At 43.3% G+C, this 27,993-nt stretch overlaps 3 protein-coding genes across 4 annotated transcripts; 1 reads left to right on the plus strand and 2 right to left on the minus strand.

Moving 5' to 3' along the window:
- Positions 1-20: 20 nt before the first annotated feature.
- On the minus strand, positions 21-8,179 carry LOC142661581 (ly6/PLAUR domain-containing protein 3-like). Its single transcript, XM_075839006.1, has 5 exons — positions 7,534-8,179; positions 5,191-5,328; positions 3,581-3,751; positions 3,352-3,498; positions 21-2,465 (listed from the first exon to the last, which is right to left on the minus strand). The coding sequence occupies exons 1-5, from the start codon at positions 7,610-7,612 to the stop codon at positions 2,047-2,049; spliced, it is 954 nt and encodes a 317-aa protein (XP_075695121.1). The 5' UTR covers positions 7,613-8,179; the 3' UTR covers positions 21-2,046.
- Positions 8,180-10,231: 2,052 nt separating this feature from the next.
- LOC142661583 (sperm acrosome membrane-associated protein 6-like) lies at positions 10,232-27,180 on the plus strand. 2 transcript variants are annotated; one of them, XM_075839008.1, is made up of 9 exons: positions 10,232-10,362; positions 23,534-23,779; positions 24,857-24,931; positions 25,026-25,103; positions 25,231-25,263; positions 25,373-25,450; positions 25,541-25,644; positions 25,771-25,930; positions 26,154-27,180. In XM_075839008.1, exons 2-9 carry the CDS (start codon positions 23,569-23,571, stop codon positions 26,390-26,392), a joined length of 978 nt encoding a protein of 325 aa, XP_075695123.1. In that variant the 5' UTR covers positions 10,232-10,362; positions 23,534-23,568; the 3' UTR covers positions 26,393-27,180. The 2 variants fall into 2 exon arrangements, with proteins under 2 accessions (XP_075695123.1, XP_075695124.1); XM_075839009.1 differs by lacking the exon at positions 10,232-10,362 and having other exon boundaries at positions 22,328-23,779.
- On the minus strand, positions 15,985-20,964 carry LOC142661582 (phospholipase A2 inhibitor and Ly6/PLAUR domain-containing protein-like). Its single transcript, XM_075839007.1, has 5 exons — positions 20,814-20,964; positions 19,761-19,868; positions 19,000-19,155; positions 17,399-17,545; positions 15,985-16,686 (listed from the first exon to the last, which is right to left on the minus strand). Exons 1-5 carry the CDS (start codon positions 20,884-20,886, stop codon positions 16,538-16,540), a joined length of 633 nt encoding a protein of 210 aa, XP_075695122.1. The 5' UTR covers positions 20,887-20,964; the 3' UTR covers positions 15,985-16,537.
- Positions 27,181-27,993: the final 813 nt, after the last annotated feature.

Consider the following 27,993-nt stretch of genomic DNA (forward strand, 5'->3'; position numbering starts at 1 on the left):
AACCTTATGGATGTAACTGATCTTTAATTATCACAAATCAAGACATATATAATGATTATTATATAGGATTCAGTAATGCTAGCAAAAGAGGCGGGGCTGTGACAACCTCATAGTATTTTGTTTTCTTTTTGTTTGTATGGGTGGATTCACTTTTTGGACACTGCAGCACTATTTTTGATGATGTTCTTGTTATGTCACTATTGAGGTTAACCTGGTCCATTCACAGCTGATTTAAACCTATGGCCAGTGGTCTGTTGGTTAGCGATCATTTGCACCATCGAACGCGACCAATTAGTCACCAATAATGGGGAAAATTTGTCAAAATTCAGCCTTTTAGCTACAGCCAGCTTTAGAAGTTCTCCCTGATTCATTCTAGTCAAGGTAGGAAAAACCCCTAAAAAAGTCCCACTAATGAGATGAACCCCAATATTTGTATTCTACATCATGTTGTTAATCTAATAAGCCTATATGGTCTATTTTAAACGCAATCATAACATTTTGCGAAAATCTTGATGACTTTTTATGATGTCTTGACATGGGACATGCCTAAATGCAATAGCGAATAGGAACTTAGAGAGATAGCTGGCCATAGACGTTAAATAGCAGATGGTTATTTGAACCAATAGGGTCAAACAGATAAAATCTAACCGGTCGGATTAATGTTCCCCCACCACAGACAATGGTCGGATTTAGTATAATTTTGGGTTGGTTTTAGGGCCTGTTCACATCAGCGTTGCCCTTCCGTTGAGGAGTTCCCCCTGAGGTTTCCACCATGGATGCAAAGATCATTCCCACCTTAAAATTTTGTCCATTGTCTTATAGATTAGCATTAGGATATTAAACATCTTCAAGTATAGATAAGAGAAGGGTGATGAAGACAAGGATGCAGAGATATCAAATCATGGCTAAATGCAGACAACTGAGGGCCCCTGTGCACAATTAGCATGTGGGCCCCTTTCCCCCAGCATCCCTGCAAATGACATCTAATATTTAAAAATAATATTTTTCTCTGCAAAACAGATGAATAGTCATAACATCCCTTGTAGTCTAGGGCAGTTAGGGGGTTTATGGTAACATCCCTGGTGGTCTAGGGCAATGAGGTTTTTTTGTTTTGTTACATCCCTGGTGGTCTAGGGCAGTGAACGGGTTTATGATTACATCCCTGGTGGTCTAGGGCAGTGAAGGGGTTTATGATTACATCCCTGGTGGTCTAGGGCAGTGAGGGGGTTTATGGTTACCTCTCTGGTGGTCTAGGGCAGTGTGGGGGTGTATTGTTACATCCCTGCTGGTTTAAGGCAGTGAAGGGGTTTTTGGTTATCTCCCTAATGTTCTAGGACAGTGAAGGGGTTTATATTACATCCCTGGTGCTCTAGGGCAGTGAAGGTGTATTTGGTTACATCCCTGGTGGTCTAGGGCAGTAAAAAAGGTTATGGTTACATCCCTGGGGGTCTAGGTCAGTGAAAGGGTTTATGGTTACATCCATGGTGGTCTAAGACAGTGAAGGGCTTTTGGTTACATCCCTGGTGGCCTAGGGCAGTGAAAGGGTTTATGGTTACATCCCTGGTGGTCTAGGTCAGTAAAAGGGTTTATGGTTACATCCCTGGTGGTCTAGGGCAGTGAAAAGGTTTATGGTCACATCCCTGGGGATCTAGGGTAGAGAAGAGGTTTATGGTCACATCTCTGGTGGTCTAGGGCAGTGAAGAGGTTTATGGTCACATCCCTGGTGGTCTAGGGCAGTGAAGAGATTTACTGTATGGTCTTATCCAGGGCAGTGAAAAGCTCTGCGTTACGTCTCTGGTGGACTAAGACAGTGAAAGGGTTAATCAAAAATGTCTGGCTGGGATGATGCAGGGTCTGTGTTGAATATATGAGAGACAGTGGAGGCTGTGAGCAGGGGAAGTAAGTGAAGACAACTGGACTAAATTGTTTAAAACTAGTCAGTAACTTTCAAGCACATTGTTCTATAAGACAGATTCCTTAATACAACTTCATCCTTTCTGTAAAAATGCACAAACGCCGTCCTAAGCAGGAGATGGAACGGAACGATCATGAAAGACAAACACAAATGAAAAGAAGCCAAGGCGAGTAGACCAGTCCAAAGGCGAAGTTATTAGCTTGGTTCCCTTGGGGCCGATTACTGGAACGTGTAGCTGCGGTGCTGTTTGGAGCAGTTTGTGTTTCTCCACCATTCAGGATGGTGCCCTTTGTGGTTGGCAACATATGTGTAGGGGTTAACCATGGCAGTTTTACAGCGGTGGTGGTCTGTTGTTCGTTTACATCATTAAGGAGTACTAGTAATGGCAGGTCTCCCACCTGGGTATCGTTGGAGAGGTCTTGATTGCAAAGTTCTCTGAAGCAACAGGCGCCTTTAATCTCGAAGAATGCACCACCATAGGTTATCGTCTGTACGGCGCAACGGTAATTTAAGGTGCAGCTCTTGACAGGTATTAGGGTTGTGTCATTATCTATATTGGAAGAAAAGAGTCCCATAATTCTTTGTTGGTTAATACATTTGCTCTACGGTGTCACAGTTAACTTGAAGAAGCATAGATTGGGTAAAGGTTGTCAAAGCCCCTCCCACTTCAGGTCTCCCATTATATAGGTGATAAATATTTTGGGATGAGGATAACTAACGAGTGCTCTGATTAGCTACAGGACTTCATCAGCTACGTATCTGTGTGAAATACTCATAAGGGTGGTGAATATTCGGACCTTGGTCAAATGTATCTAAAAATCAATAGCTAAAGTATTATTTTTGAAAATTTTCCTTATAGGATTAATGAAATTGCATTGTAAGAATAATAACGTTACGTGGTGATGTCCAAAGTGCGGACATATGAATGTAGAACTAATCCATTGTATATAGAAGTGTGCACAGTTGGGGTCCTCTTGGGAAGTGGTGGACGCATTGATAGGATGCCCACTTTTTAACACCATGTCTAAACCATTGTCGGTCTAAAATTCAGTGCTAAATAATTCCATAAAATATCTTTATAGCGGTCAGAGCTTCTTTTTTTTCTGATACAGAGCTCCAGTTCCCCTGTGTAGACAGTTATATGATAACATTCTGGCTGACAGTAGTCACCACTAGGGGGAGCTTAAGAGCTTACTGCATACTGTCTTTACACAGGATATTTGGAGCTCCGTATCAGAAAAACGATATAAAGATAATTAAAAAAATTAATCAGCGCAGAATTTTGGATCTATTTAGAATAAAAAAAACATATCTGTGTATAAGTCTGGACATTCCCTTTAAGGGAACAGACATTGAAACATCTGGTAGTACGTGGCTTGAATTAGTTGAGCGCAAGGTGTGTTTTATACACTTATACCTATCACATGAATACTTACCTATAGAGATTTTGACATTCCCATCAAAGCAATGGCTATAGGAGTTGTAGCATTGCATGACGGGAGCATTCGATGGGGAACATTCCTCATTGGGCTTTCCAATACAACTGTAGCATTTTTCATCATTAGGAAGACGAGTTATGTTATCTGCAAGAACCAAACAGCAGTATAAGTCATGGCCTAAAATGCTAATTCGATTATAAACATGAGTGTATTTTATAGCATTTACCGTCAGCGGCTAGTTGATAGTTTTTCAGATCCATGTTTCCATTGCACAAGCTGCTGTTGCATTGATTCAGCTGAATAAATATGGAGATCCCATGAAAGGAGATGGTTTTATCCAGTCTTAACACATCACCGTAGCCACAGCCTTTCTTCAGAACAATATGGTTATTATGGCCTATTGAATGAGAGAAAAAATTATTACACTGATTAAAACGATGAATATAGCGGCAATTATGGGCTCCATACTGTGAAAAAGAATATAGGAGAGCTTGAAAGGGTTCAAAGGTGGGCGAATGGATTCATGAATGGTAAGAAGGGTCTTTGTAGTAATGAAAGGCTATAGAAATTGGGCTTATTTGTCCTGAAAAATGAACATTCCTTATGGGTGTAGTAAAGTTGGTCTAAACACCACTATCAGAAAGGATTCTTTACAGTTACAGCAGTCAAATTTTGGAATGCGCCACCACAATGGCAAAAACAATAATAGAATTTAAGTAATGTCTGGACCTTTACTTAATGACTGATTGTATTGCAAGTTATAATTAACAAAGGGTACAATGATATGACATCCAGGAAAATAAACCAACTACTCTTGCGGGGTTAGGTAGGATGTTTTCCCAGTGAGTTAAACTTATCTACAAAGGGGGTTTCTTTTGTCTTCCCGGGATAAAACACGAAGGGCTGTGGAAAGTTGAACTTGATGGACACATCACCTTATGTAGGGTAAACGCTGGGCCCACAGGACACCCTGAAAATGTTGCATTAGTTATGAGCAAGCGTAGGCTGATCAAAATTGGCTAGTGTAGGCTGATCATGATCGGCAAGTGTAGGCTGATCATGATCGGCTAGTGTAGGCTGATCATGATCGGCTAGTGTAGGCTTATCATGATTGGCTAGTGTAGACTGATCATGATTGGCTAGTGTAGTCTGATCATAATCGGCTAGTGCAGGCTGATCATGATTGGCTAATGTAGGCTCATCATGATTCGCTAGTGTAGACTGATCATGATTGGCTAGTGTAGGCTCATCATGATTGGCTAGTGTAGACTGATCATGATTGGCTAGTGTAGACTGATCATGATTGGCTAGTGTAGTCTAATCATGATTGGCTAGTTTAGGCAGATTTGTGTAAAACAAATCTCACCTGTCGGCAGGCACCTCGATAATGTTTGCAAATCCCACCTGCAACAATTACTAATTTAAACTCATTTTAATTCACTAACTGTATGAAAGAATTATTTAAGCACTATGAAATTATTTGTGCTGAGTGTGTGGGCAGGGGTGGTTTGGGAGGGGTGGCAAGGTATTCAGGGGCAAGGCTTAAAGTGGTTGTCTTCGTTGGACAATCCCTACTTGCTAGAAGGGTCTCCTGACAATAAGCAGATCACAAAGTGTCTCCCTGCTAGGAACCGCTGTAATCAGCTGTTATCTGTGGGGAAACCTGGCAATAAGTGCTCAATTTGCCTGCAGTGCCTCCACAGGAGAAATTAAGTATTACACAGAGCCCATTGAAATCAATGTGTTGACAGTGGGGGATCTTCATTTTTATCCATGGGGTCCCCCAATCTTTATGTACGACACAGACCTCTCCATAATATCTGGAATTATACATACTTGTTTTTATGGCGCTGATGATCTCGAGACACACGTTATTATCTGAGGAGCAGGAAACATTAACAGCATTTTCAGGTAAGCAGCCCCCCTCACCCTGGTCCGTGCAAGAGTAACACTCAAGGGACTGGGACATCACATCTGTAAAGTGTATGAAGCGGAGGACATATTAAACGGACCCAAATATACTGAACACAAGTGATATATACATCATACAATCTTATATAGTAAAGCTAGATGGAGAGATTGTCACAGATCGTATTAAGGTCTGATGTATCACTAGGAGACATGGATAAGAGCAACTTCATTTATTATCATATAATGCATTAATCACATATAACGAGTGCGCATAGAGAGGTTAAAATGTATCTGGAAGTCTCCTCAATCCATAATATATTACACAAACTGCAATACCACAGATGGCCACTAGAGGCCTTCAATTTACACTGCAATATTATTATAGAGAATCAATGGTATGCTACAATAAACTGGAATCATACATGATATAACTCTGATATAGACCATGTATTCCGTATAAATCTATACTTAATATTAATAAAGCATAACATTGGAATGGTGATGGCTCCGAGAATTTCGATTCTCTATTCTTTTTGGAATATTTACTGTAATATAAGTGGGTGTATATGGCTAAACGACTTATTGAGAATGGAAGGCTCTATAGAAAAATTTAAATTGCCTTCGACAGCCCACAAACTGACTCTATAGTACATAGTCTAAATTTGTCACCAACCATCCCATGCCAATCCCCCCCAACCAACCGCCAAGAGGATGGAACATTATGTAGACACCCATCCCCTAAGTGTTCTTTAAAGAAATTGCAATCTGTGCTTGGGGCTGGGGGGAATATTGGGGGTCCGGTTTGGCAGACCTCTTCCTTCCTGCACACGATAGTGTCTTGGCTCATCTCAATTGCAAGTATAGCATTGACTCACAATACCATGCTCATCTGTCTATAATGATACACTGAGTCATTGTATATAAGTATTCAGGCCCAGCACTTCTATCAGTACCAGGCAAAACTAGGCATATGCCAGCCCTACGGTGCTTGAAGGAGCCCAAGACACACCTGAGCATTTCTCTGTCCAGAAAATCTGTTCCTTCAAAAATGTGGATCTGTCGTCTACAGTGGTCTCCAACCTGGGGCTCTCCAGCTGTTGCGAAAACACAACTCCCAGCCTGCCCTGAAGCTGCAACTTCCATTAAGCCGTGGCTAGGGAGACCCATGTTGGAGACCACTGCTCTACATTATGGATAATTGGTTTCCATAAAAAAAATAAAAAATGTCAGCATGATATTTTTGGACTTGGAGGCGGATTGTATGAATACGCAGAAGGAAAATTGCTCCTCAACAATTAATAATGCTACATTAGGAGACATCTAAAAGAAGACAACCACTTTCCATTCACTCGATTAGAACATATAGACATTATAGAGGAGGGTCCCCCGCTTAGTGACCACTCTAGATCCCTTTGGAACTCATAACATACTAAGCTAAATATACACATTATGTTAAGATAATTTTGCAATTCAGAGAATTATGACCTACAAGAATCCTTAGTACAAGATCAGTAGGAACATAATAAAGGAGTGACAAAAGAAGATTTTGATCCCAAATTAAATAAAGAATGATACCTGTCATGTGGAAGAACTTGGATAATTCTAGGTACTGTTTTAGTAATTAGGTGGGTAGCATGGTGGCACAGTTTGGATAGTCTCTGTATTCTTGTACCCTTCCACCATTTGGATATCCCCTGTATACTCCGAGGGTCACTTGACCATAAACAATAGTAGTAACCCCCATAATCCCCCCAGTGAGTCCTCGTCTTCACTGAAGTGACTGTGCAGAGAGAACGAATCATTACAAGACCCCTTGAAGGCAATTGCGTGTCCATGTAATGGATAATGCCCGAGGATCTCTTGAGGGAGAGTTGCACTTTGTAGCTGCTTTCCACGCTTACTTGAATGCGGGACCACCCTCTATAGACTCAGAATTCTCTACAAGGGTACCTGCAAAGGGGTTGTCTACCCAGGCAACCCCTTTAAATGTCCCGTGGCTGTAAATGGGGGTCTATTATTTGTTATTTAACCTAATATATTGTCTTACGTACCCCCAAGTATCACCCATGAACCATGGCACTGGGCAAGAAGATCACAATGATGAAGCCTAAAAATAAGTGGTGGTCCAAGATCATAGGCTTCACCGATGGTCCTTCTCACAAATCAGGAGATCATTTTTAATTGATTCCCGTCTTAATTACAAAAATGGATTAGTGAAACCTTTGTTTGATTGTGGCTTGATCTTTGTGTCATCTGGAGACGTCTTACCTTTCAGTCCAAGTGTGTAGACCAAGCAGAAGACCATTAGAGCAGAACTTCTCCATGACAAGCAAGATATCCTCTCCATCTTCAGTAATTCTGCTCCTCGTGGTTCTTGAGAAAGTTAATCTGGTTTCACCCAGCCAGCTATAAAAAGTGTCCTGTGTGTTGTTTTTTCTTTAAACTCTTGTTGTTTATCTGCCGCGTTTGGATCCGTTCCATTAGTCATAGGTGGGATCCTCCCATCCAAACATAATCATGTGCTCTAAAACCTGAATATTACAAGCCAAACTTTCCCTGGAGCATCTATTACTATCACAATCATTCAAATTACACGTTTATTCACTTCACTTAATCCTGCCAATTGGCACCGGCTGTAAATCCTTTTTCACAGGATTTGGATGGTGTCGTTGCTGTATAATTGTTACACGGTGATGAACCTCCTGGCTAGAATTATAGTCATCTATAAGTGACCACAGAGGAAAGTCTTCCAACCCTAAGGTGACCGACTCTTCAGCCAACACCCCTGAGGACTATGCCTCCATGTGTGATTGTCACCGGACCCGTGGATAATGAGACTGTCACGGGGTCTACGAAGGAAGGTGTGAACCCACTCTGTGTGACCAAGGGATTTGACGGGGGGGGGGGCTAAACCAGGGAGCGGAGTCTAAAGTCAGGGGCGTAGCTAGGGGGGGGCAGGCGGGGCATGTGCCCCGGGCGCAGTTCAGAGGGGGGCGCCAGCGCCACCTCCTCCTGCACTATAATTGTACCTGTATCGCAAGGACACAGGTACAATTAGAAGCAATGAATGACCGGGCACGTTCCGTGCCCGGCCATTCAGCGCCTTTCCATGAATGAAGTGACTGGTACCTTTTGTACCACTGACGCTTCCGTCTATGAAAGGCGCTGACTGACTGACAGGGAAAGTCATCCTGCCCAGCCAATCAGCGCCTTTCATAGACGTTGCGTTCAACCCCCTGGAGACCTGCGCAGAAGAGAGCAGGTCTCCATGGCTGCCGGACGGCGTGGGAGCGGGAATAAGGTGAGTTTGAATAGTTTTTTTTCTTCTTAATTGTAATAAAAGTGTGGCTGTATCTGCGGGGGGGACTTTGTCTACTCGCGGGGGGCTTTATCTATGGGGGGGGGACTTGGTGTCTATCTACAGGGGGTCTATATCTACAGGGGGTGGGCTATATACAGGGGGACTATATCTACAGGGGGACTATATCTACAGGGGGACCATATCTACAGGGGGATCATATATACAGGGCTGGGCTATATAAAGGGCTGGGCTATATACAGGGGGACTATATCTACAGGGGGTGGGCTATATACAGGGGGACTATCTACAGGGGGTGGGCTATCTACAGGGGGTCTATATCTACAGGGGGGCTATATCTACAGGGGGGCTATCTACAGGGGGGCAATATACTGGGGTGGGCTATCTATGGAGCACCATATACAGGGGTGGGCTATAGCTACAGGGGGGCTATATAGTATATAGCCCCCTGTAGATATAGCCCACCCCTGTATATGGTGCTCCATAGATAGCCCCCCTGTAGATATAGCCCCCCTGTAGATATAGCCCCCTGTAGATATAGCCCCCCTGTATATAGCCCAGCCCTGTATATAGCCCAGCCCTGTATATAGCCCAGCCCTGTATATAGCCCACCCCTGTAGATATAGCCCAGCCCTGTAGATAGCCCAGCCCTGTATATAGCCCAGCCCTGTATATAGCCCAGCCCTGTAGATATGGTCCCCCTGTAGTTATGGTCCCCCTGTAGATATAGCCCACCCCTGTATATAGTCCCCCTGTAGATATAGCCCACCCCTGTATATAGTATCCCACAAATAGCTCCCCCTATAGTGCTCCACAGAAAGTCCACCCCTGTATATAGCCCCCTTGTACATATAGTCCACCCCTGTATATAGTGCTCCACAGATAGCCCACCCTTGTATATAGTATATACAGGGGTGGGCTATCTGTGGAGCACTATATACAGGCGTGGACTATCTAGTGGAACACTATATACAGGGGTGGATTATATGTGGAGCACTATATACAGGGGTGGACTATATGTACAAGGGGGCTATATACAGGGGTGGGCTATCTGTGAAACACTATATACAGGGGTGGACTATATGTGGAGCACTATATACAGGGGTAGGCTATATCTACAGGGGGGCTATATACAGGGGTGGGCTATCTGTAGAGCACTATATACAGGGGTAGGCTATATCTACAGGGGGGGCTATATACAAGGGTGGACTATATGTACAAGGGGGCTATATACAGGGGTGGGCTATCTGTGAAACACTATATACAGGGGTGGACTATATGTGGAGCACTATATACAGGGGTAGGCTATATCTACAGGGGGGCTATATACAGGGGTGGGCTATCTGTAGAGCACTATATACAGAGGTGGGCTATCTGTAGAGCACTATAGGGGGAGTTATTTGTGGGGCACTATATACAGGGGTGGGCTATATGGGGGCACTATCTACAGGGGGCTCTATGGCAGGCACTATCTACAGGGGGCACAGTGTGTGTGTGTGTGTGTGTGTGTGTGTGTGTGTGTGTGTGTGTGTGTGTATGGGACACGGTGTATGGTGCTATTATAATTAGAGGTGCAGTGTATGTCACTATTATATTTAGGAGCTTAGTGTGTGGTATAATGATAACTTTATCTTTATTTATAGGTGCAGAAATGTTGGTAAAGTGAGAAGCTGAAGACATCTGAGAAGCAAACTGCAGAAATGGTCTGTCACCGGGAGAAGTCATCATAGAGGTCTGGACCGGATGGAGAAAAATAACTAGAATCTGAGACGTCAACGGTGAGTCACTCAATGTAAATGTTTATTCTGCCTCTAATCAGCACTGTAGTCACTGTATGTTCTGCAGTGAGATGATGGGTGATATGATTTATTTTTTGTGAAAATACATCTCCCATCATATCCTCACCATTGTTCGGGCCATGCCGGGGGCTGTAGTTTTACACCGTACACACCTTTACGGCAGGGGTTGCACTAAATTGAGCTGTATTTGTGCTGGGGCTGTATATATATGTACTGGGCTTGGTTCTGGGGCTGTGTATAGAACCACATTGCTTGTAAAATGTACAAATGTTTTTATGCTCGCGTTACATAAAAAGAAATGACTCGTCGATTGGTAGAGAAAACAAACACGGCGAGGGGGAAGGAGATGTCGGGAAAGAGGTTGGGGGGGGGGGGGGCGCCATACTGAATCTTTGCCCCGGGTGCTGGAGACCCTAGCTACGCCTCTGCTAAAGTTGATATTACACGGCCTGACGTGGGCCGTGTAAACGAGCGCCAATCAACGAGACAGGTCATTGATCGGCGCTCGTTTGCGCTCTACACAAGGCGCTAGTATGGGGACGAGTGCTCGTTACTCAGATCGCTCATCCCCACACATTTTTATCATGTCGCGTCTCCCTGTTTACACCGAGAGATGTGCTGCCGACAACGATAATAGTTTCCGCATTTAAAACGATGCAATCAGCCGATTATTGAGCGTTTGCTCGTTCATCTGCCGATCGTCGCCCTGTTTACAAAGGCCAATTATCAGGAACGAGCGTTTTGTGAATGCCCGTTTGCCTGATAATTGGCCAGCGTAAAAGGGCCTTCAGGGAAAACAGGTATTCACCCTTTAACACATTAATGACCAGCCTATTTTAGGCCTTAATGACCAAGCTATTTTTTACGTTTTTCCATCGTCGCATTCAAAGAGCTATAACTTTTTTATTTTTGTGTCGACATCGCTGTATAAGGTCTTGTTTTTTGTGAGACAAGTTGTATTTTTTTAAAGCACCATTTTGGGTACATATAATTTATTGATTAACTTTTATTCACTTTTTTGGGGGGAATAGAAATAAAACAGCAATTTCGCCACTCTTTTTTGCGTCCTAAATTTACGCCGTTTACTGTGTGATGTAAAGAACATAATACGTTTATTCAGCGGGTCGTTACAATTGCGACAATTTTGTATAGTTTTCTTATGTTTTACTACTTTTACACAGTAAAGCCACTTTTTTTCAAAATTATTTGTTTTTGTGTCAACCATATTTTAAGAGCCATAACTATTTTATTCTTTCACCGATTCAGCTGTATGAGGTGTTTTATTTGCGGGACGACTTGTAGTTTTTATTGGTAACATTTTGGAGTAGATGCGACTCTTGGATCACTTTTTATTAAAAAAATTTGAAGGCAAGATGAACAGAAAATAGCAATACTGGCATGGTTTTTTTATTTAATTTTTTGCTGCGTTCGGCAAGCGATTTAAATAATGTAATAGCTTTATAGTTGGGGTCGGTACGGACGCCGTGATACCAAATATGTGCAACTTTTTTTTGGTTCTTTTCAAAATAAAGCATTTTGTAACGGGAAGAAGTGGGTTTTAAGATTTTCTTAAATTGGGATATTTATTTATTTAGTATAAACTTTATTAAACTTTTTTGTAACTTTATTTTTAGTCCCACTAGGGGACTTTACTATGCGATTATTTGATTGCTTTTATAATACACTGCAATACTTTTGTATTGCAGTGTATTATACCTGTCAGTGCAAAACTGACAGGCATCTGTTAGGCCATGCCTCTAGCCTAACAGGCAATCACTAGAGGCAGACCTGGGGGCCTTTGTCAGGCCCCTGGCTGCCATAGAAACCATCGGCATCCGCAATCGTGGGGTGACAGAGGGAGCCCTCTCCCTCTAAAACCACTTAGATGCAGTGGTCGCTATTGACCGCCGCTTCTGAGAGGCTAAACGGGCGGTTTCGATGTTGATTTCGATCCCGCCCGCTCAAGCAGGTCTGCTCCCAGCCCTCAGTTATCTGTGGTAGCTGAGAACAGGGAGCTTTTACTGCTCCAGGTGGCTCAGATTTCTTGTGATGTAGTGCCGTAAAAAGGCATATGCATCAGAATACAGCCCGTTAGTGACTTGTGTGAAAAGGCGTATTGACGGTCACTAACGAACTTGATGGGGAACCCAAGGTCTCTACCCCCAGAGTAGTCAACCTTGGCAATGGCCAACATTAACAGGCTTGACACAGAAACAGCAGACAGAATACAAAGTCAGGTATATCATAGGTCAGGGCAGGCGGCAGATGAGTTTTCATGGTTGGTAGAGCCAAAAGTCAGGGCAGGCGGCAGAGGTTTGTCACGAGTAACAACCAAGAGGTCAGGGCAGACAGCAGGCATGGATAGTCAAAGGTACAGACAGAGTCGAAACACAGAAAATCCAACAAACGTTAAAGCAGGGTATAACTAACCAGCTAGAAGGAACCTAATTACTCAGGCAATGGTGGACAGGACCCTGTAAAAGATTGGTTGTTTGGAGTGCACTGGCCCTTTAAGACAAGGGGAGTCAGCTTACGTACACTAGAAAGTGCAGAAGAGACGCATCGGCGATGCAGAGTATGGAGAGCACAGAGTGATGGAGGGAAGCGGCGGCCAAGAGCCAGAGGACACCATGGAGAGGTAAGTATACGACGGCCGCGAGGAGCGGTGATCATTTAGTGATTAACTTCACCCAAAAACTCTGCATGATCATTTTCACTAATGATCAATTGTCCTCATTCAGCAAGCCCAAAAACATCCACCAGTCAACAACTAAAGGCAGATAAAAAAATAAGAAAAACAATACAACCTGGTTGATCCACTTCCCAATACACTATGAAATAAGTTGTCCAGCTTTAACCAAATTTTACCAAAAATTTTCTAAAAGATTCCAACTCCTTGTTGTACTTGGCGGCAGTCCTGTACTCTTAGTACATATCGTCTTGTGGATTCCTTTGTTGGGCTTGTTATTCTGGACTGCTCTAATTTATAGTGAACCTGACAAAATCCGACACTCTGGGATCTCAGGATGTAAAGAAGCCGCCCAGCATGAAATCACTCACCGCCCCTAACCTAATTACAGGTGATTGCTTTGTTTCGTAATAAAGCAAATCTTAACTTCACCGTTGTCTCCTCTGTCATTAATCAGGGTCATACATGACAGAAGAGTGGCGCAAATATGTTGGAAAATATGGCACTTGAGATGACACTTGAGCTTCAGTGTTGGCAAAATCTTGGTGGATCAGCAATATGGCCACCGTGCTCCAGACTTCTATTCTCTTACTCGTAGTACAAATCAGTTCTTTTATAGATCCGCGTTCTGAACAATCATCAATCCTTCGCTATACAACGCCCAAGCCTGCTGATATCTCTTCCATTAGCACATCCCATAACTGTGGGCGCGTCAATAGTCAATGGCCCTTGTGGTGGCACATGGGCATGGCACAAATCACTTTTTCTATGGGGCCTTTATCTCACCAACCTCCAAACCTACTCTGTACAGTGCCCATGCTTAGTGCTAGTACCCAATTAGCACATAATCCTATAGCCAGAGGCAAATCAATGGGCCGTGGTGTTGGAGTAACCCAGGGTACAAATCAGTTCTTCTATGGGGACTTTTTCTCCACAGCCTCCAATCCTACTCTATACACCATCCGTGTCTACTGTTATCTCCGCCGTTAGCACATCCTCCCATGACTAGAGGCACCTCAATAGGCCATTATATTGGGGTAGCCCAGGGTACAAATCAGTTATTCTTTGGAGCCCCTTTTCCACCAACCTCCAATATTCAACCACACATGTACCAAACTCTTCTGCTATATCCTGTATTAGCACATCCCACGACCACAGATATTTTAATAGGTGATGATATAGGGGTGGCTATTTGTGGGACATGTCTGGCACAAAGCTTAATCTGAATCTAACTGCCTACTTCTACGTCTGTGCCAGCTTTACTCTAATGACTTCATGAGATACCAGGCGTATGTCTGTTCAGGATCCTCATGGCCAGAGTAGAGAGCAGTTACAAAGAGCATCACCTGGAGGAACTGTCCTGTCCTGCATGACACAGACAATCTATTGAATTCAAGGGACACTACTGTTGTGTCCGCGGCTGCTGACCGCCAGCACGCCGTACTTACCGGCAGCTGCAACCGCGGGACGCTAAGAGATTGTCGGTGTCTCCCTCCCAGGAGACACCAACTCACGCGGGTGCACTCTCTTGGCTCTAGGGTGCCTTTAAGGCCGGGGACGAGCTACCGCTCACCAACTAAATGTTCCCTTACCTGTCCCCTTACTTCCTGGACTATATAATGGGCTCTGCCCTTCCACTCCTTGTCTGAGCGTTGTTGTTGTATTCCCATGTTAGTCTTGCAAATGGTTCCTTAGTTGTTATCCTGCTCCAAGTGTTCCCATATCCTACTACCTGTATCTTGTATCCCGTAACTGTGCTTGTCCCTGAGCTGTATCTAATGTTGGAGTCGTGTTCTCATCTGCCACTTTCCGTGTAATCTGCCACGTACCGTGTCATCTGCCACGTCTGGTGTCATCTGCCACGTCTGGTGTCATTTGCCATGCCTAGCATCACCTGTGCCACGTCTGGTGTCATCTGCCATGCCAAGCATCACCTGTGCCACGTGTCTGCTACTCCGAGTATCTGCCTGAACATCCTCCCAGGTACTCATACCCGAGAAACTGTTATTGACTGTAGTTTGGCCAGCTGCTACTCTGCTACAGTTCTGCTGCGTTATTTTTACGCTAATTATGGATCAGGTAAATAATGGCTGCAAGGAGTATACACAGCATTCTCAGCAGTACACCATTATGCACTAAAACACTAGATATATACAAAATGAGAAATGTTTTACAAAAAGTTTTGCTCACCTCATAACCACTGTGCTTGATTGCGTTTTTCCAATGCGTTTTTGAGAAGCTTGACTAGTGCCAGATATGTATGAAAAAATCCCAAAGCTGTAGGTGCTCGTAGATCCTCCTGAACTGATCCTGTGTCGACTGCAGGTTATTGGAACAAAAATGGTGTGTAGAAAAGGCAGATCCAGCACTCGAATATTTAAAACTTCCAATTTTTATTAGGTCATTTTTAAAAACAGCGATAAAACAAAAATCCCGGGACCACGCTTACGCGTTTCAGACCACTAGGGTCCTTAATCATAGCTTGCTCAATGCTCAATGCAAGCTATGATTAACAAACAAACTGAAGACTAAGGCCTCATGCACACGAACGTGAATTGCGGTCCCATTCATTTCTATGGGCCCATTCACACGACCGTGGTTTCCACGGTCCGTGCATTGCCCGGGAGCCTGGACCGCAAAAAGATAGGACATGTCTTATTACGGCCGCATTTTGCGGTTCGGACTGAAATAAATGCCCCCGGCCATGTGCGCGGCCTGTGATTTGCGGGTGGCCCGCGGATGACACTCCACGGCCGTCTGAGCCGCAAATCACAGGCCGTGCACACCACTACGGTCGTGAGCATGAGGCCTTAGTAGAAGCAAAAAATAAAAACAACGTCTCTACTAGCTATAGAGGTGTGACACATCCCAGGTAACAACAGGAGACTTTTCTATTATATAGAGTAAAAAAAGCTAAAAAATAAAGGGAAACAAGAAAAAGATAATGCAGACATATCACAAAGATGCAACATTTTTACATTTACTGACTATAGGGCAATGTTAACGATAGGTGGAGTAATCCAACAAAGATTGGCTGCTAGGGACACCCATTCAACCCAGGCTCAGATTTACACTGCTGGAGCCTGTAGGTGCCCAACTAATGCCCCATACGCCCCACCCCTTACATAGCCACACCTTTTAAAGGGACATATGACATTTTAGAATTTATTTTTTAAATTAAACTTGTGCTAATGTCTTATACAATACATTTCAGCCCAGCTGTACTTATATCAGTTGATTTTTACCATATCTTATATTATGTCTGTCTTCTCCATGGACCAGGAATATTTACCTACATTTGGGTTCTCAGTGGGTGGCTGTTTTTAAAAGCAATGGTTCTTGTAATAACAATTGATGGAGTTTATAATATATTTGTGAAGGTTCATTAATTACGAGAGCTGCAGACGGCTTTATATTAAGATACACCATTTATTGGTGTCTGTCCCTGGTGTCCTGGTGTGGAATTCACGGTGACGGTATAGAAGTGGTGTTCAGCCCGTTTGAGCAATTTATACTGCTGTTCTGACACTGTTGGTTGTCGGGGTTCAGATGTCCAAAATGGTCGCACAGAAGTTCAGTCACACAACCCTGGAATGCGATATTTTTACAGATTCCTATCCAAAAAAAAGGAACATGACGGGGTTAACATCTACAATACTTAAAAGGAAGGTCAACCTTTGCAATACATTTTTTTCCCGCTCCCTATACACTCGAAATACAAAAATAAAAGCGAAACAACTTCGCAATTATTCTTAATTAAAAATCTCCTTCCGTTTTGTGCATACAGCTCCTATGCAGACTTATGCATCTCAATAGTCTACAGACTCGGTGTATTTGGATACTCCCTTCCATATGTTCTCTGCTTCTTACTAACGTACCAATTGTAATACAACAGCGCCACACATGTCCACAGGCTGTGTGTGGTATTGCAACTAAGGCCAATTCCCCTTAATGGAGCTGAGCTGCAATACCATACATAACCTGTACAATTATTGTATCTCAAGAAGCAGGGAACAGGTGGAAGGTCGTATGACTTCAGGATCAAAATACACACAATGATTGTGTAGTCTGCACCCATATATAAATCCGTAGAGGAGCTGTAGACACCAAACGGTAGGAGATTTTTAATCCTTTAATTCCCAGTGCAGTAGCGGAGGGGGCGGAGCATGACACAGGGATTCAGGAAGCAGAGAGAATCCCTGTGTCATGCTCCGCCCCTGTGTTCATATACTGTGCAGGACACACTGTATGTATTTCCCCCCAGTTTTTTATCATGGATCATTGACTTTCTCATGAACTCCCAGCTCAGACAGTTGCAGGACGTACCTTCCCGTGGGGCTTCTCCTGAGAAAACTAGACATTTGTTCTCGTCTCCTGCACATTGCACAGTTGTATTGGCCACGCAGTTGTCTACATTCGCCGTGTAGCACGTGGGACATTTCAGGCCGTTCTCTGTGTTGTTCTGAGGAGTGACTGGTAACGTAAGGGATGAAATAAAAATATAAATGTAAACTGGTCAGAATATAAACCAATGCCACTGAAAGTATCTAGAATATCAGGAGGGTAGCTATAGGGGTTGCCAAGGTAGTAGTTGCACCCGGGCCTTGGTCCTTAAGGGGGTCCAAAGCCTCTCTGCTACATTACACAGCGGTATTATAAATGGCACATGGTAGGTGCGGGGCCATGTTACAGATTATGCATTGAGGCCAAAAGCTCCAGGTTACACCTCTGCATAGCAGCCAGTGTGTGGGCCAATATGACAGATGGACCTGCTTCATGAAAAAAATGGCGTCCTATGGGAGTCTGATTTAGAACAGTGATCCCCAATTTTTTTTGTACCAAGAACCAATTTCATGCAGGACAATTTTTCCACGGACCGGGGAGAGGGGGGGCTGATCAAGCGCATTTCAAAAGACCCTGCAGACTACAATTAAATGGAAATTAGAAAAAACGTAAAACATTTTTAGGGTAAGTTCACACGTTGCATAAATATGCAGCATAATACAGTAGCAGCAAAGTGTATGAGATACAACAACTCTCATCCACGCGCTGCGTAAATACTGAGCGGAAAAAATGCTCAGGAGATGACATGCGGTGCGAGGTAAAAACCACAAAGAGCAGAAAAAATAAAAACATTATACTTACCCAGAAACCTGTGTTTCTTCCTCCAGGCCGGCTCCCTGGGATGACGTTTCATCCCAGGAGACCACTGCAGTCTGTGATTGGCTGCAGTGGTGATCACAAGGGATGAAACATCATCCCAGGAGGCCGTACCGCTAGCAAGCCGGCTAAATGCTGCAGTTTTCTGCAGCGGACATTCTGTGCGAAAAACTGCACCACAGTTTGGTGCGATTTTTCGCCAGGAATTCCCTGCAGCTACCGGGGAGGATACGCAGTGTAACTTTATGCAGCGTATGCGCCCGTGGCCCAGTACCAAATGATCCAGGGTATTGGTCCACGGCCTGGTGGTTGGAGACCACTGATTTAGAACATCCTCAGGACATATATAGAGAATATACATCCTTTTTCAACACCACTTGTTATCTCGTCCCTATCCATCTAGTAGGAGAGAAAGGCCACTTGACCCTTAGGCCGGTTCCTCCTTCCTTTGGTAATGTTGTGGCTCCCCTGTAGATGGAGCTTGTTTCCAATGGCCATAAAGAGTAGGGCTATGGAGACGACCAGATCTCGGCCTCCCCTTTTATAGTAAAGGGACAGCCTCCTTCATAGATCATGCTGTAGGCATCACTTTATATGGCACTGACTTGTTGTTGGGTTGGGTAAGCTGGTTGTCATCTCATATGAATTCCTCCACTTTCCCTAGACTCCTGATGGTGAATAATTAGGTAGATTTGCCGTTTACAACGCCAGAGGGCAAGTCCTTAGGGATCTGTAACGGCGTTCAACTCTTTATGAGACACTCTTACCTTCAAGAGCCTTTTCATTGCAGAAGTCGGCTTCACAGCAGTTGACCGTGTACCTGGCCTGGAACTGATCGCTTCTGACGCTGTATGTGATATTACAGATAGTGGGGTTCAAATTACACGTCTTTAGAACAGAGTATGAAGTGCTGTTTCCATCGCCTATAGAGACATAGAAATTATTATTATCGCATTACAATAATGTGCAAAGTTATAACCAAACAGAAGGACTCTGTGGATCATGATGATTTGTGGCCTGCGGCCCAGTCAAAATCAGAAAAAAGGGATTTGCTTGAAGTACCGCATGATCTAAAATCATCTTAACACCAGACTTTTAGCTAATGTAGCAAAATATTAATTCTTAAAGGAAACCTGCCTGAGGTCTGAGGGGGCGGAGCATGACACATGGATTTAATGAACACCAAAGAGAGAATCCCTTGGCCAAATAAGATGGTTGTCACCACCAAAGAGTTTTACAGAATTAGAAAGACATAATCACTTTCTTATAAAAACAGTGCCACACCTGTCCCCAGGTTGTGTGTGGTATTGCAGCTCAGCTCCATTTAAGTAAATTGGCCTTTGTTGCAATACCACACGCAGCCTGTGGACAGGTGTGGCGCTGTTTTTGTAATATAAGAAGCCATGTATTTCTAATCATGGACAACCCCTTTAATTAAAAATGTCTGCCAATTTGTGTAATAGAATTTTAGTGTTTGGGATGAAGTTCTCTTTGAATACAGTGACACAGGATTATAAACAGTACTTACTAGAGTTGATCTCCGTCATTATTGTCATACAGGATCCACAAGTCACCAGGTTACTCGCACAATCGGGAGAAGTGCCATTATTGCATTCTATGCACACCACGCAGTTACCTGGGGAGACAGGGTGTACAAACTTATCAAGGTTATCTAATAAGCATCAGATTGTTCAGAATCTATTCCATAGGACATAGTGACGTCACTTGAACATAGAGCAGCACATTCTAAACCAGCGATGAATCCAAAGTCTGAGTCAAGTGTAGAACAATTCCACCATAAAACACGACAGACATGAGGGTCCATAAGGCAGGACCTTCCATGGTGCCCAAAACAAATGGGCCGCTGTGCTCTCTAGAGTGCTCAACGCTCTTTATTGGTGTTTGGAGATATCCCTCACAGATTGTATGGTGCAACCAGGGGTGGACTGAGAGTGGTTTTGGTCCCTTCAGCCATAATTGGTATGAGCTCCTGACCAACCACCATAGTTATAATAAACTATTAACGCGACACCTTAGTATTAAAAGCAGCGAGCTCCTTCTGGTCATGGACATGCTCAAATGGTCAGTCCATCCCTGGGTGAAAGTATCAAGTCTGACATGTCCATGAATTGTGGTCAGGAAAAGTCAACTAAACTTTAGCTGGAAGATGGGTTTACTCCATCCTAGGCCTTATAATTCAGCTGGACCTTTGAGAATAAGACATTGGTTAAACCAACCAACAACATATAGCTTACAATGCAAGATTAAGATTTCCTGAACCAGGACTATCCTTCTGAGAAACTAAGAGGACCCATAGAATAAAGTTAGCCCAAGTGAAAATTCTCCTTCTAGTTCCGGTTCATGCCACCTGATCCTACCCCCTCTCTAGAGCACGCGGGCCCGTTACTTGCTGATTCCCCTGATGTTACTACCTTATACTTTGTTTTCTAATACTGTGGTATATGTGGAGACGAAGGCTCCTGATCAGGTTCACACCAATCTCCGAAACATCTGTTCCACCCCAACTTCTACAAGCGTCATTGTCTTGGTCTTCAAGTAGTCAATAACGTCTCTCTCTCACCTGCTTTAATGGTTGTAGAGACGATGAAGATGATGGCCAAAAATGTTCTCATGGTGACTCCTAGATGTTGCATCCCTTACGATATTGGTGCCTTGTAGTAACTTCATTGTATATATACCAAGAGAACAGGGGTGGGAGAACAATATAAACTGGAAAGGCCCAATTATTTCATGAGCACATATGAGGCGGGTCCCACTAAAATATTCCATAATGAATCCCTACCGCAGGTATAATTACTGTGATTGCCCGGTCTGTTGGCACAAATATAGAACGAATGGAGAGAGTACAGTGACATCATAGAAGCTCATATCTAATCATTATTTTGTAACATATTATTTGATATAATATCAAGCTTCATATTACAGTACAGATTGAAGGGACAATGTCTGAGAAAATGATTTGTCCTACAAAATTTCACTATTGGTCCACTTCAATATAAAATTTTCCCCTCAAAGCATAATGGTTCTACACACTGTGCCCCTAAATGTAATAGTGCTACACACTGTGCCCCTAAATCTAATTGTGCTACACACCATGCCCCCATAAATATGAGAGTTTTATACACTGTGGCCCTAAATATAATAGCTCCGCAGCAAAAAATACTCACCTTATGACAACCTAAGGACATGGAAACAATTGCATCCAGGGCATGTGGACTGGTTCGGCACGTCTCCTTGCCCTGGTTCTCGGAACGGACTGTTATGGTTCTGGAAAACCAACTGCATCTAACCAGTGCAATAGGGAATTGCTATGTATTCAGCTCCATAGTGTAAGTTCACTAGTAATGTACTGAGCAATGGTAAAGAAGATCTATCAGTTATGGTGTCATGTGCACAATCTATTTTATAAGGTCAGAAAATGCCACCAGGGCAGGAAGAAACTGGGCCGGTCCCTTGTTAGACATTTAGGGCCGCGTTTAGGCCCCATGCCCCGTATTTTTTCCCTCCCGAAAATACTGGCCGTAAATACGGGTCCTCTGTCACACGTTTTTAACCCGTATTTACGGACCCGTAAAAAAAGGGTGGCTGGAAATTATGTAACAATTATGTTACAATCATGTCCAATCATGTTTTTGTTTCATACCAGAGGTGAGGGTGTTTGATGAGGGTCTTCTGTCCATGTCACTAGTACAGTAAGGCTGAAGTTTTTCACGTCCGAGGTGCACCAGTGCGGAACGTGTTGTCACGGATCCCCCATTGAAATACATGAGTCCGTGTGGCGGCCTAGTTGATACACGCTCGTCTGAATGAGCCCTAATTTTTTACATTGGGCTTATATAACATTCAAATTTTCTGAGACACAAAATGTTGGGTTTTCATTAACTATTACCATAATCATCAACATTAAAAGAAAAAAATGCTGGAAATAGATCCCTCTGTGTGTAATGAATTTATATATTATAAGAGTTTCACTTTTTGAATTGAATTACTGAAATCAATAAACTTTTTGATAATATTCTAATTCATTGGGAAGGACTAGTATATATTCGGGAATAGATTTTATGTAATTTCTGAATATATTAGTATACATTTATCACATGTGATCCTAGAATTCAATCCTATTAAAATACAATAATGAGACATGTAAGGTCCGGCAGTTCTGATGGGTAAAGTCATGTGACTAACCTGCACCATGAACAGCCATAGTGATGTCACCCAGCAGCCTCACCACACCTGTCTATTGTGATGTCATACCTGTCTATTGTGATGTCACTGGGGTATAGAATGTGGCGCTGGGCACAGATCAGTCACTCATCAGCTGGATGTGACACGTGAGTACTGCATAATTACTATGTCTGTGTCTGTGGATGATTCTGCTGTGTGTACATTATAATTCCTGTACTAAGATTATCTAGATATTTGATAATTTGGCATCTATTGCTTGTTTAGAAGGAATCCCAGTGTCCCAGTATAATGAAGTCATAGCTTATAACTAGATTGTTGATATGGTCACTCTCAGGCTATGGAGTCAGTCAGCTCTTATATTGAATGGATGGACTGTTATCATTTGCACTTGTAGAGGAGCAGTTCCAGTAATAACCACTAGAGGCAGAGCTTGATGGTCCGAGGCCAAAAGGCAAAAACATCTGCACCAAAGGGCCCACCTCCATCTGGTGTCATGTATAGCACTGCTGTCACCTTATATGCCCCACTTTGGCACTAGAGCCCAAATATAAATAACACCTCTGTACCCCTATGGCTATGCCAATGATAAGTATATATTATTATACTGATGTTTAGAAGGTTCCAGAATATTCTATTATAGGTTTATCAAATGTGAAGTCTTACTATAAACCCAGTAACATGCTATTGTGATGTCACCGGAGTATAGAATATGGCGCTGGGCACAGATCGGTCACTCGTCAGCTGGATGTGACACGTGAGTACCGGATGCCTTGAAGTCACTAGAAAAGAATATATTATAGAATTACATTATCGGCAATTCTCTAATATAAAGTTATTATTGGTAACATTTCCTTTATAACCAGGAGGGATCCTATAATAACCTGCAGAACCATGCAGAATATCAGGCGGCATATACAGCAGTCTGTATTCTGTCAGTTTAGGGACCCCAGGGGCTATGATATGATGTCTTTATATCATGTCACCCTATCGGCCACAACCTGTATATAGTGAATAGATAGAAGGAACAGGCCACGGACAATGGATCCTATTCCCCTGCAGCAAAAATCTCCTCATCACATTTCTCTGTTTTCTCAGGTTCGCAAGCTGAAGTGATTTTGTGACTAAACGTCATGCGATTCATAACTTTGTACTATCTGCGGCTGCAGATAGTAATTCTTCTATGTGGAGCGGAGGTGGTGACATCTTGCCTCAACTGCTTCACTACTCCAGCAGACAGAGCCAGTATCTGCCAATATCCTGTCTCGCTGAAGAAGATGGAGGCCATAGACTGTCTCCAGAGGCTTCACAGGGGTTTCGAGCCCCTGACTGACACCGTGATAGGTAACTATTATCTGCTGCTATTTCTCATCACTCCTTCATCTTATACATAGAACATGTCATCTCAGTATTGAGCTATTGTCCTGCTAGACTGAAAGAGGCTCTGTCACCAGATTTTGCATCCCCTATCTGCTATTGCAGCAGATCGGCGCTGCAATGTAGATTACAGTAACGTTTTTATTTTTAAAAAACGAGCATTTTCGGCCAAGTTATGACCATTTTCGTATTTATGCAAATGAGGCTTGCAAAAGTACAACTGGGCGTGTTGAGAAGTAAAAGTCCAAGTGGGCGTGTATTATGTGCGTACATCGGGGCGTGTTTACTACTTTTACTAGCTGGGCGTTGTGTATAGAAGTGTCATCCACTTCTCTTCACAACGCCCAGCTTCTGGCAGTGCAGACACAGCGTGTTCTCGAGAGATCACGTTGTGACGTCACTCACAGGTCCTGCATCGTGTCAGACCAGCGAGGACACATCGGCACCAGAGGCTACAGATGATTCTGCAGCAGCATCGGCGTTTGCAGGTAAGTCGATGTAGCTACTTACCTGCAAATGCTGATGCTGCTGCAGAATCAACTGAAGCCTCTGGTGCCGACACGATGCAGGACCTGTGAGTGACGTCACAGATCTGCACTGCCAGAAGCTGGGCGTTGTGAAGAGAAGTGGATGATACTTCTCGTCAGAACGCCCAGCTAGTAAAAGTAGTAAAAACGCCCCGATGTACGCACATAATACACGCCCAGTTGTACTTTTACTTTTAAACACGCCCAGTTGTACTTTTGCAAGCCTCATTTGCATAAATACGAAAATGGTCATAACTTGGCCAAAAATACTTGTTTTTTAAAAATAAAAACGTTACTGTAATCTACATTGCAGCGCCGATCTGCTGCAATAGCAGATAGGGGTTGCAAAATCTGGTGACAGAGCCTCTTGAAGCGTCACTTGTAGCATTAACAGCAGTCAGAGCAGGAAATCTCTTGTACATAATATTCACCCAGGAACCCCATCTCCATCATAGATCACTTTATACAATGTCTGCAGGACCCGGCATGAATCTCATGTGTCTTCTTCTCTTTACAGCCTTTTCCCAGATACAAAGGATCAGATTGTATCTGAAGGGCTTCGAAAAAGAAGTCAAACAAATCAGCGAATTATGTAAGTTCATCAAATCTCAAATTTTTCTTGAACTTCTTTAAAAACATCAAAATTCAATGTTTATCTCTTTCATTTTTCTCTAATTTTTTTCTAGACTTTCCACCATCTTGGGTGGAACAATTTGAAAATAAAATCGCTGAATTTGTTAAAGGCGTAAAAGACCGTGCCGCAAGTAAGTAGCTACAGATCCTGAGATACAGACAGTATATATGTTCTATATATTCTCCATCATCTCTTGTCCGCTCCCCCTCCCCCACACAACATAATTCAGCCTTAACCGTATCTATTCCTTCCATTAGGTCATACAGCGGCAGAATGCAAACCTCCATGCGGTGAGTAATGTCATTAGACAGGATGATACGTGTGACCTCCGTTATGTACATGGGGGGTCTTCATTTACCTCAGACATGTGACCCCTCTCTCTCTGTGTTTTTTCCCCAGGCCTTCAGAAAGAGGCCCGAGTCTTTAAATGCAGCCGATGTGCCGAGGAGGATTGCCAGCTCCCCGTGACCTGTCCCAGTAAGTTTCTATCATCAATTTATAAATCTCATGTAAAGCTGTGAGTTTATAGTTGTGTTAGACCATTGTTTCCCTTCTCTGTCTTTTCAGTTGAGGAAATGCATGTGATCGAGCTGGAAAAGACCATCATCCACTGCGGGTCGTCCTTTCCCCTTCCCGACTATGCGACAGTCGTCTGGAAGTACGCCAAAAACGTAAGTATTCAGGTTACATTTATAACCATTACATTACAGTACAAAGACCAACCCATAATCCCCCCTCGTTCCTACTCCACATATGAGGAATGTCTTCTCTGATGTCATCAACGTTCTCATTTATAGATGAAGGCGACTGATTTAGGTTATTTCAAAGACATCTATAGTGGGGAAGACCTATTTGTGATGATTGAGCCTACACGAGCCAGCCACAAGGGGACTTATGCCTGCGAGGTCACGGATGAGGATGATGACATCATACTCCGCCAATTCTACTATCTGGATGGTAAGACTTCTGAAAGTTTTTAGTCTCTCAAATTTTTTTCTTTTCTAGAATATTCTGATCTGTCACATAAATGTATATACTAGATCAGCGACTCCTCCCGTCTCTGCACTGCTCTTACAGTAAAGAATTCTTTCTGAATATCTATGTCTGTCTATGATCCAGCGCTGCTTATACAGAAGACGACATTCTCATTATTTACTTCTATTTATCTTCTGTATTTCAGTGACACCAACGGATACAAGGGAAGCCTCCGAAGTAGAGCGATACTTCCGTCATGCTCTGGAATCAACAAAAATACCAGAGGAGGAGGAGGTAATTATTAAACATGTACCCTCCACCCTGGAGAAAATCCAAACATTCTTCCAGAGCTACATCCTCTATGCCATCTATGCCGGAGTCTGCTGCCTGATAGTGACATTATTGGTTGGAGCCCTGTGGCGTTATGCCCTCAGTGTGGACTAAAAAAAAACCTACAAAAACATCAAGAACCATCGTCCCATCAGGGCATTATGATATGGAGTCAAAAACATCTGGAGTCAACAACAACAGACTCTCAAGAAAGACCATGGGTATTCCTCAAGCCTGGACACGAACCCTATCATCAAAGCAGCGCACCCAAAAGAGACCGTGAATAATGTTCAGGATGAAGATAAGGAGGTCACCACCTAATCAAATCTAACCTGCAGCAAAACCATCGCTGCAGTGGCACAGTGGGAACCCCTCAAACCTGGACAAGACCTTTATCACCGGTCAAAGCTGCGCACTCTGAAGGGACCTGGAAATGTTCAGGAAAGTGAGGAGAAGAACAACACCCAAGTACTGAAACCTGCAGCATAATATCTGTGCAGGCTTATTACCCAAACCCTACGGCTCAAAAACAAATTAAAAAAAGTAAGAGGCAAAGTGGGAACCCCTCAAGTCTGGACAAGACCCTTATCACTGGTCATTGTGGAGCGCCCTGAAGTGACCCGGAAATAATATTCAGGAACAAGAGGAGAAAAACTCCCATTTACATCTAACCTGCAGCAGAACCAACGCTGCAGAGTCACAGTGGGAACCCTCAGGCCTGGATATGACCTTTATCACCGGTCATAGGCGGCGCACCCTAAAGAAACCTGGAAAAGATGTTCAGAAAAAAGAGGAGGACACCACCATATCACCCCTTACCTGCAGCATTATATCTCTGGCGGGTTATTACCTAACCCTATTCTTATCTGAATATCTCTAAAATAAATACTAAAAAACTTAAATTGTGTTTTATTTAATAGCAACTTAAAGAGGTTCCCCAGCCTTACGTACACAGTCAAGTCCCATAATTATGACCACCGGGTAAAATCCAGAGTAACCGCCGTGTGCATTATCGACAGCAGATAGACGGGCTGGGAGTGACTCAATAAGGTGCTGGTAGGTTGTCTCCGGTATCTGGAGCCGTGCTGACTGCAGAGCATCTCACATTTGCTGAAGGGTGTGTGGGGGAGGATCCATAGAGCGAACAAGACGATTGAGGTCACACAGATGTTCAATTGGGTTCAAGTCTGGTGAATTAGCGGGCTAGGGAATACTCGGAAGCATGGGCATAGCTAGGTGTTTAGCACAAGGGGGGGCAAAACACGTCTGAGTGGGCCTCAACTCAGTTGGTTCCCCCGAACGCATGTAACACACATGTAACACACAGGATTAAGCTATTACCGATCACAGCTGTATCTCAAAAAGTTAAAATAAGTTTTAATAAAAACGAATACATATATATATATATCTGACAGAGTAGTTTGCATTAGAACTTGTTGCAGACCTCTCTGAAAGTGAATGAAAGAGTATATAACCCCATCATCCCTGTGTATACCAACCTTCATTCCTGTTACTGTATATACCCCCGCCATCATCCATATATACAGGGATGATTGCTTGTATATACAGGGATGATGGAGTTTATATACAGTGATGATGGCTGGTGTATACACGGATGATGGAGGTTATTATATACAGGGATGATGACTGGTATATATAGGGATGATGGGGTTTGTATACAGGGATGATGGGGGTTATATACATGGATGATGCCT

This window comes from Rhinoderma darwinii, chromosome 10 (assembly GCF_050947455.1).
Source record: "Rhinoderma darwinii isolate aRhiDar2 chromosome 10, aRhiDar2.hap1, whole genome shotgun sequence".
In the NCBI taxonomy this organism is placed as follows: Eukaryota; Metazoa; Chordata; class Amphibia; order Anura; family Rhinodermatidae; genus Rhinoderma; species Rhinoderma darwinii.

What these genes read in the sequence shown, in the direction of transcription:
- LOC142661581 (XM_075839006.1), bottom strand. Translation starts at nt 7,612, where the DNA reads ATGGAGAGGATATCTTGCTTGTCATGGAGAAGTTCTGCTCTAATGGTC. An exon ending in CTACACACTTGGACTGAAAG is followed by an intron (nt 5,329 to 7,533) that starts GTAAGACGTCTC and finishes TACACTTTACAG; the next exon opens with ATGTGATGTCCCAGTCCCTT. An exon ending in CATCAGCGCCATAAAAACAA is followed by an intron (nt 3,752 to 5,190) that starts GTATGTATAATT and finishes CTCATTCAATAG; the next exon opens with GCCATAATAACCATATTGTT.
- LOC142661583 (XM_075839008.1), top strand. Translation starts at nt 23,569, where the DNA reads ATGCGATTCATAACTTTGTACTATCTGCGGCTGCAGATAGTAATTCTT. An exon ending in CAAACAAATCAGCGAATTAT is followed by an intron (nt 24,932 to 25,025) that starts GTAAGTTCATCA and finishes ATTTTTTTCTAG; the next exon opens with ACTTTCCACCATCTTGGGTG. An exon ending in CCAATTCTACTATCTGGATG is followed by an intron (nt 25,931 to 26,153) that starts GTAAGACTTCTG and finishes TCTGTATTTCAG; the next exon opens with TGACACCAACGGATACAAGG.
- LOC142661582 (XM_075839007.1), bottom strand. Translation starts at nt 20,886, where the DNA reads ATGCAACATCTAGGAGTCACCATGAGAACATTTTTGGCCATCATCTTC. An exon ending in CAATGAAAAGGCTCTTGAAG is followed by an intron (nt 17,546 to 18,999) that starts GTAAGAGTGTCT and finishes TTACGTTACCAG; the next exon opens with TCACTCCTCAGAACAACACA. An exon ending in AGGAGAAGCCCCACGGGAAG is followed by an intron (nt 16,687 to 17,398) that starts GTACGTCCTGCA and finishes TTTTTTGGATAG; the next exon opens with GAATCTGTAAAAATATCGCA.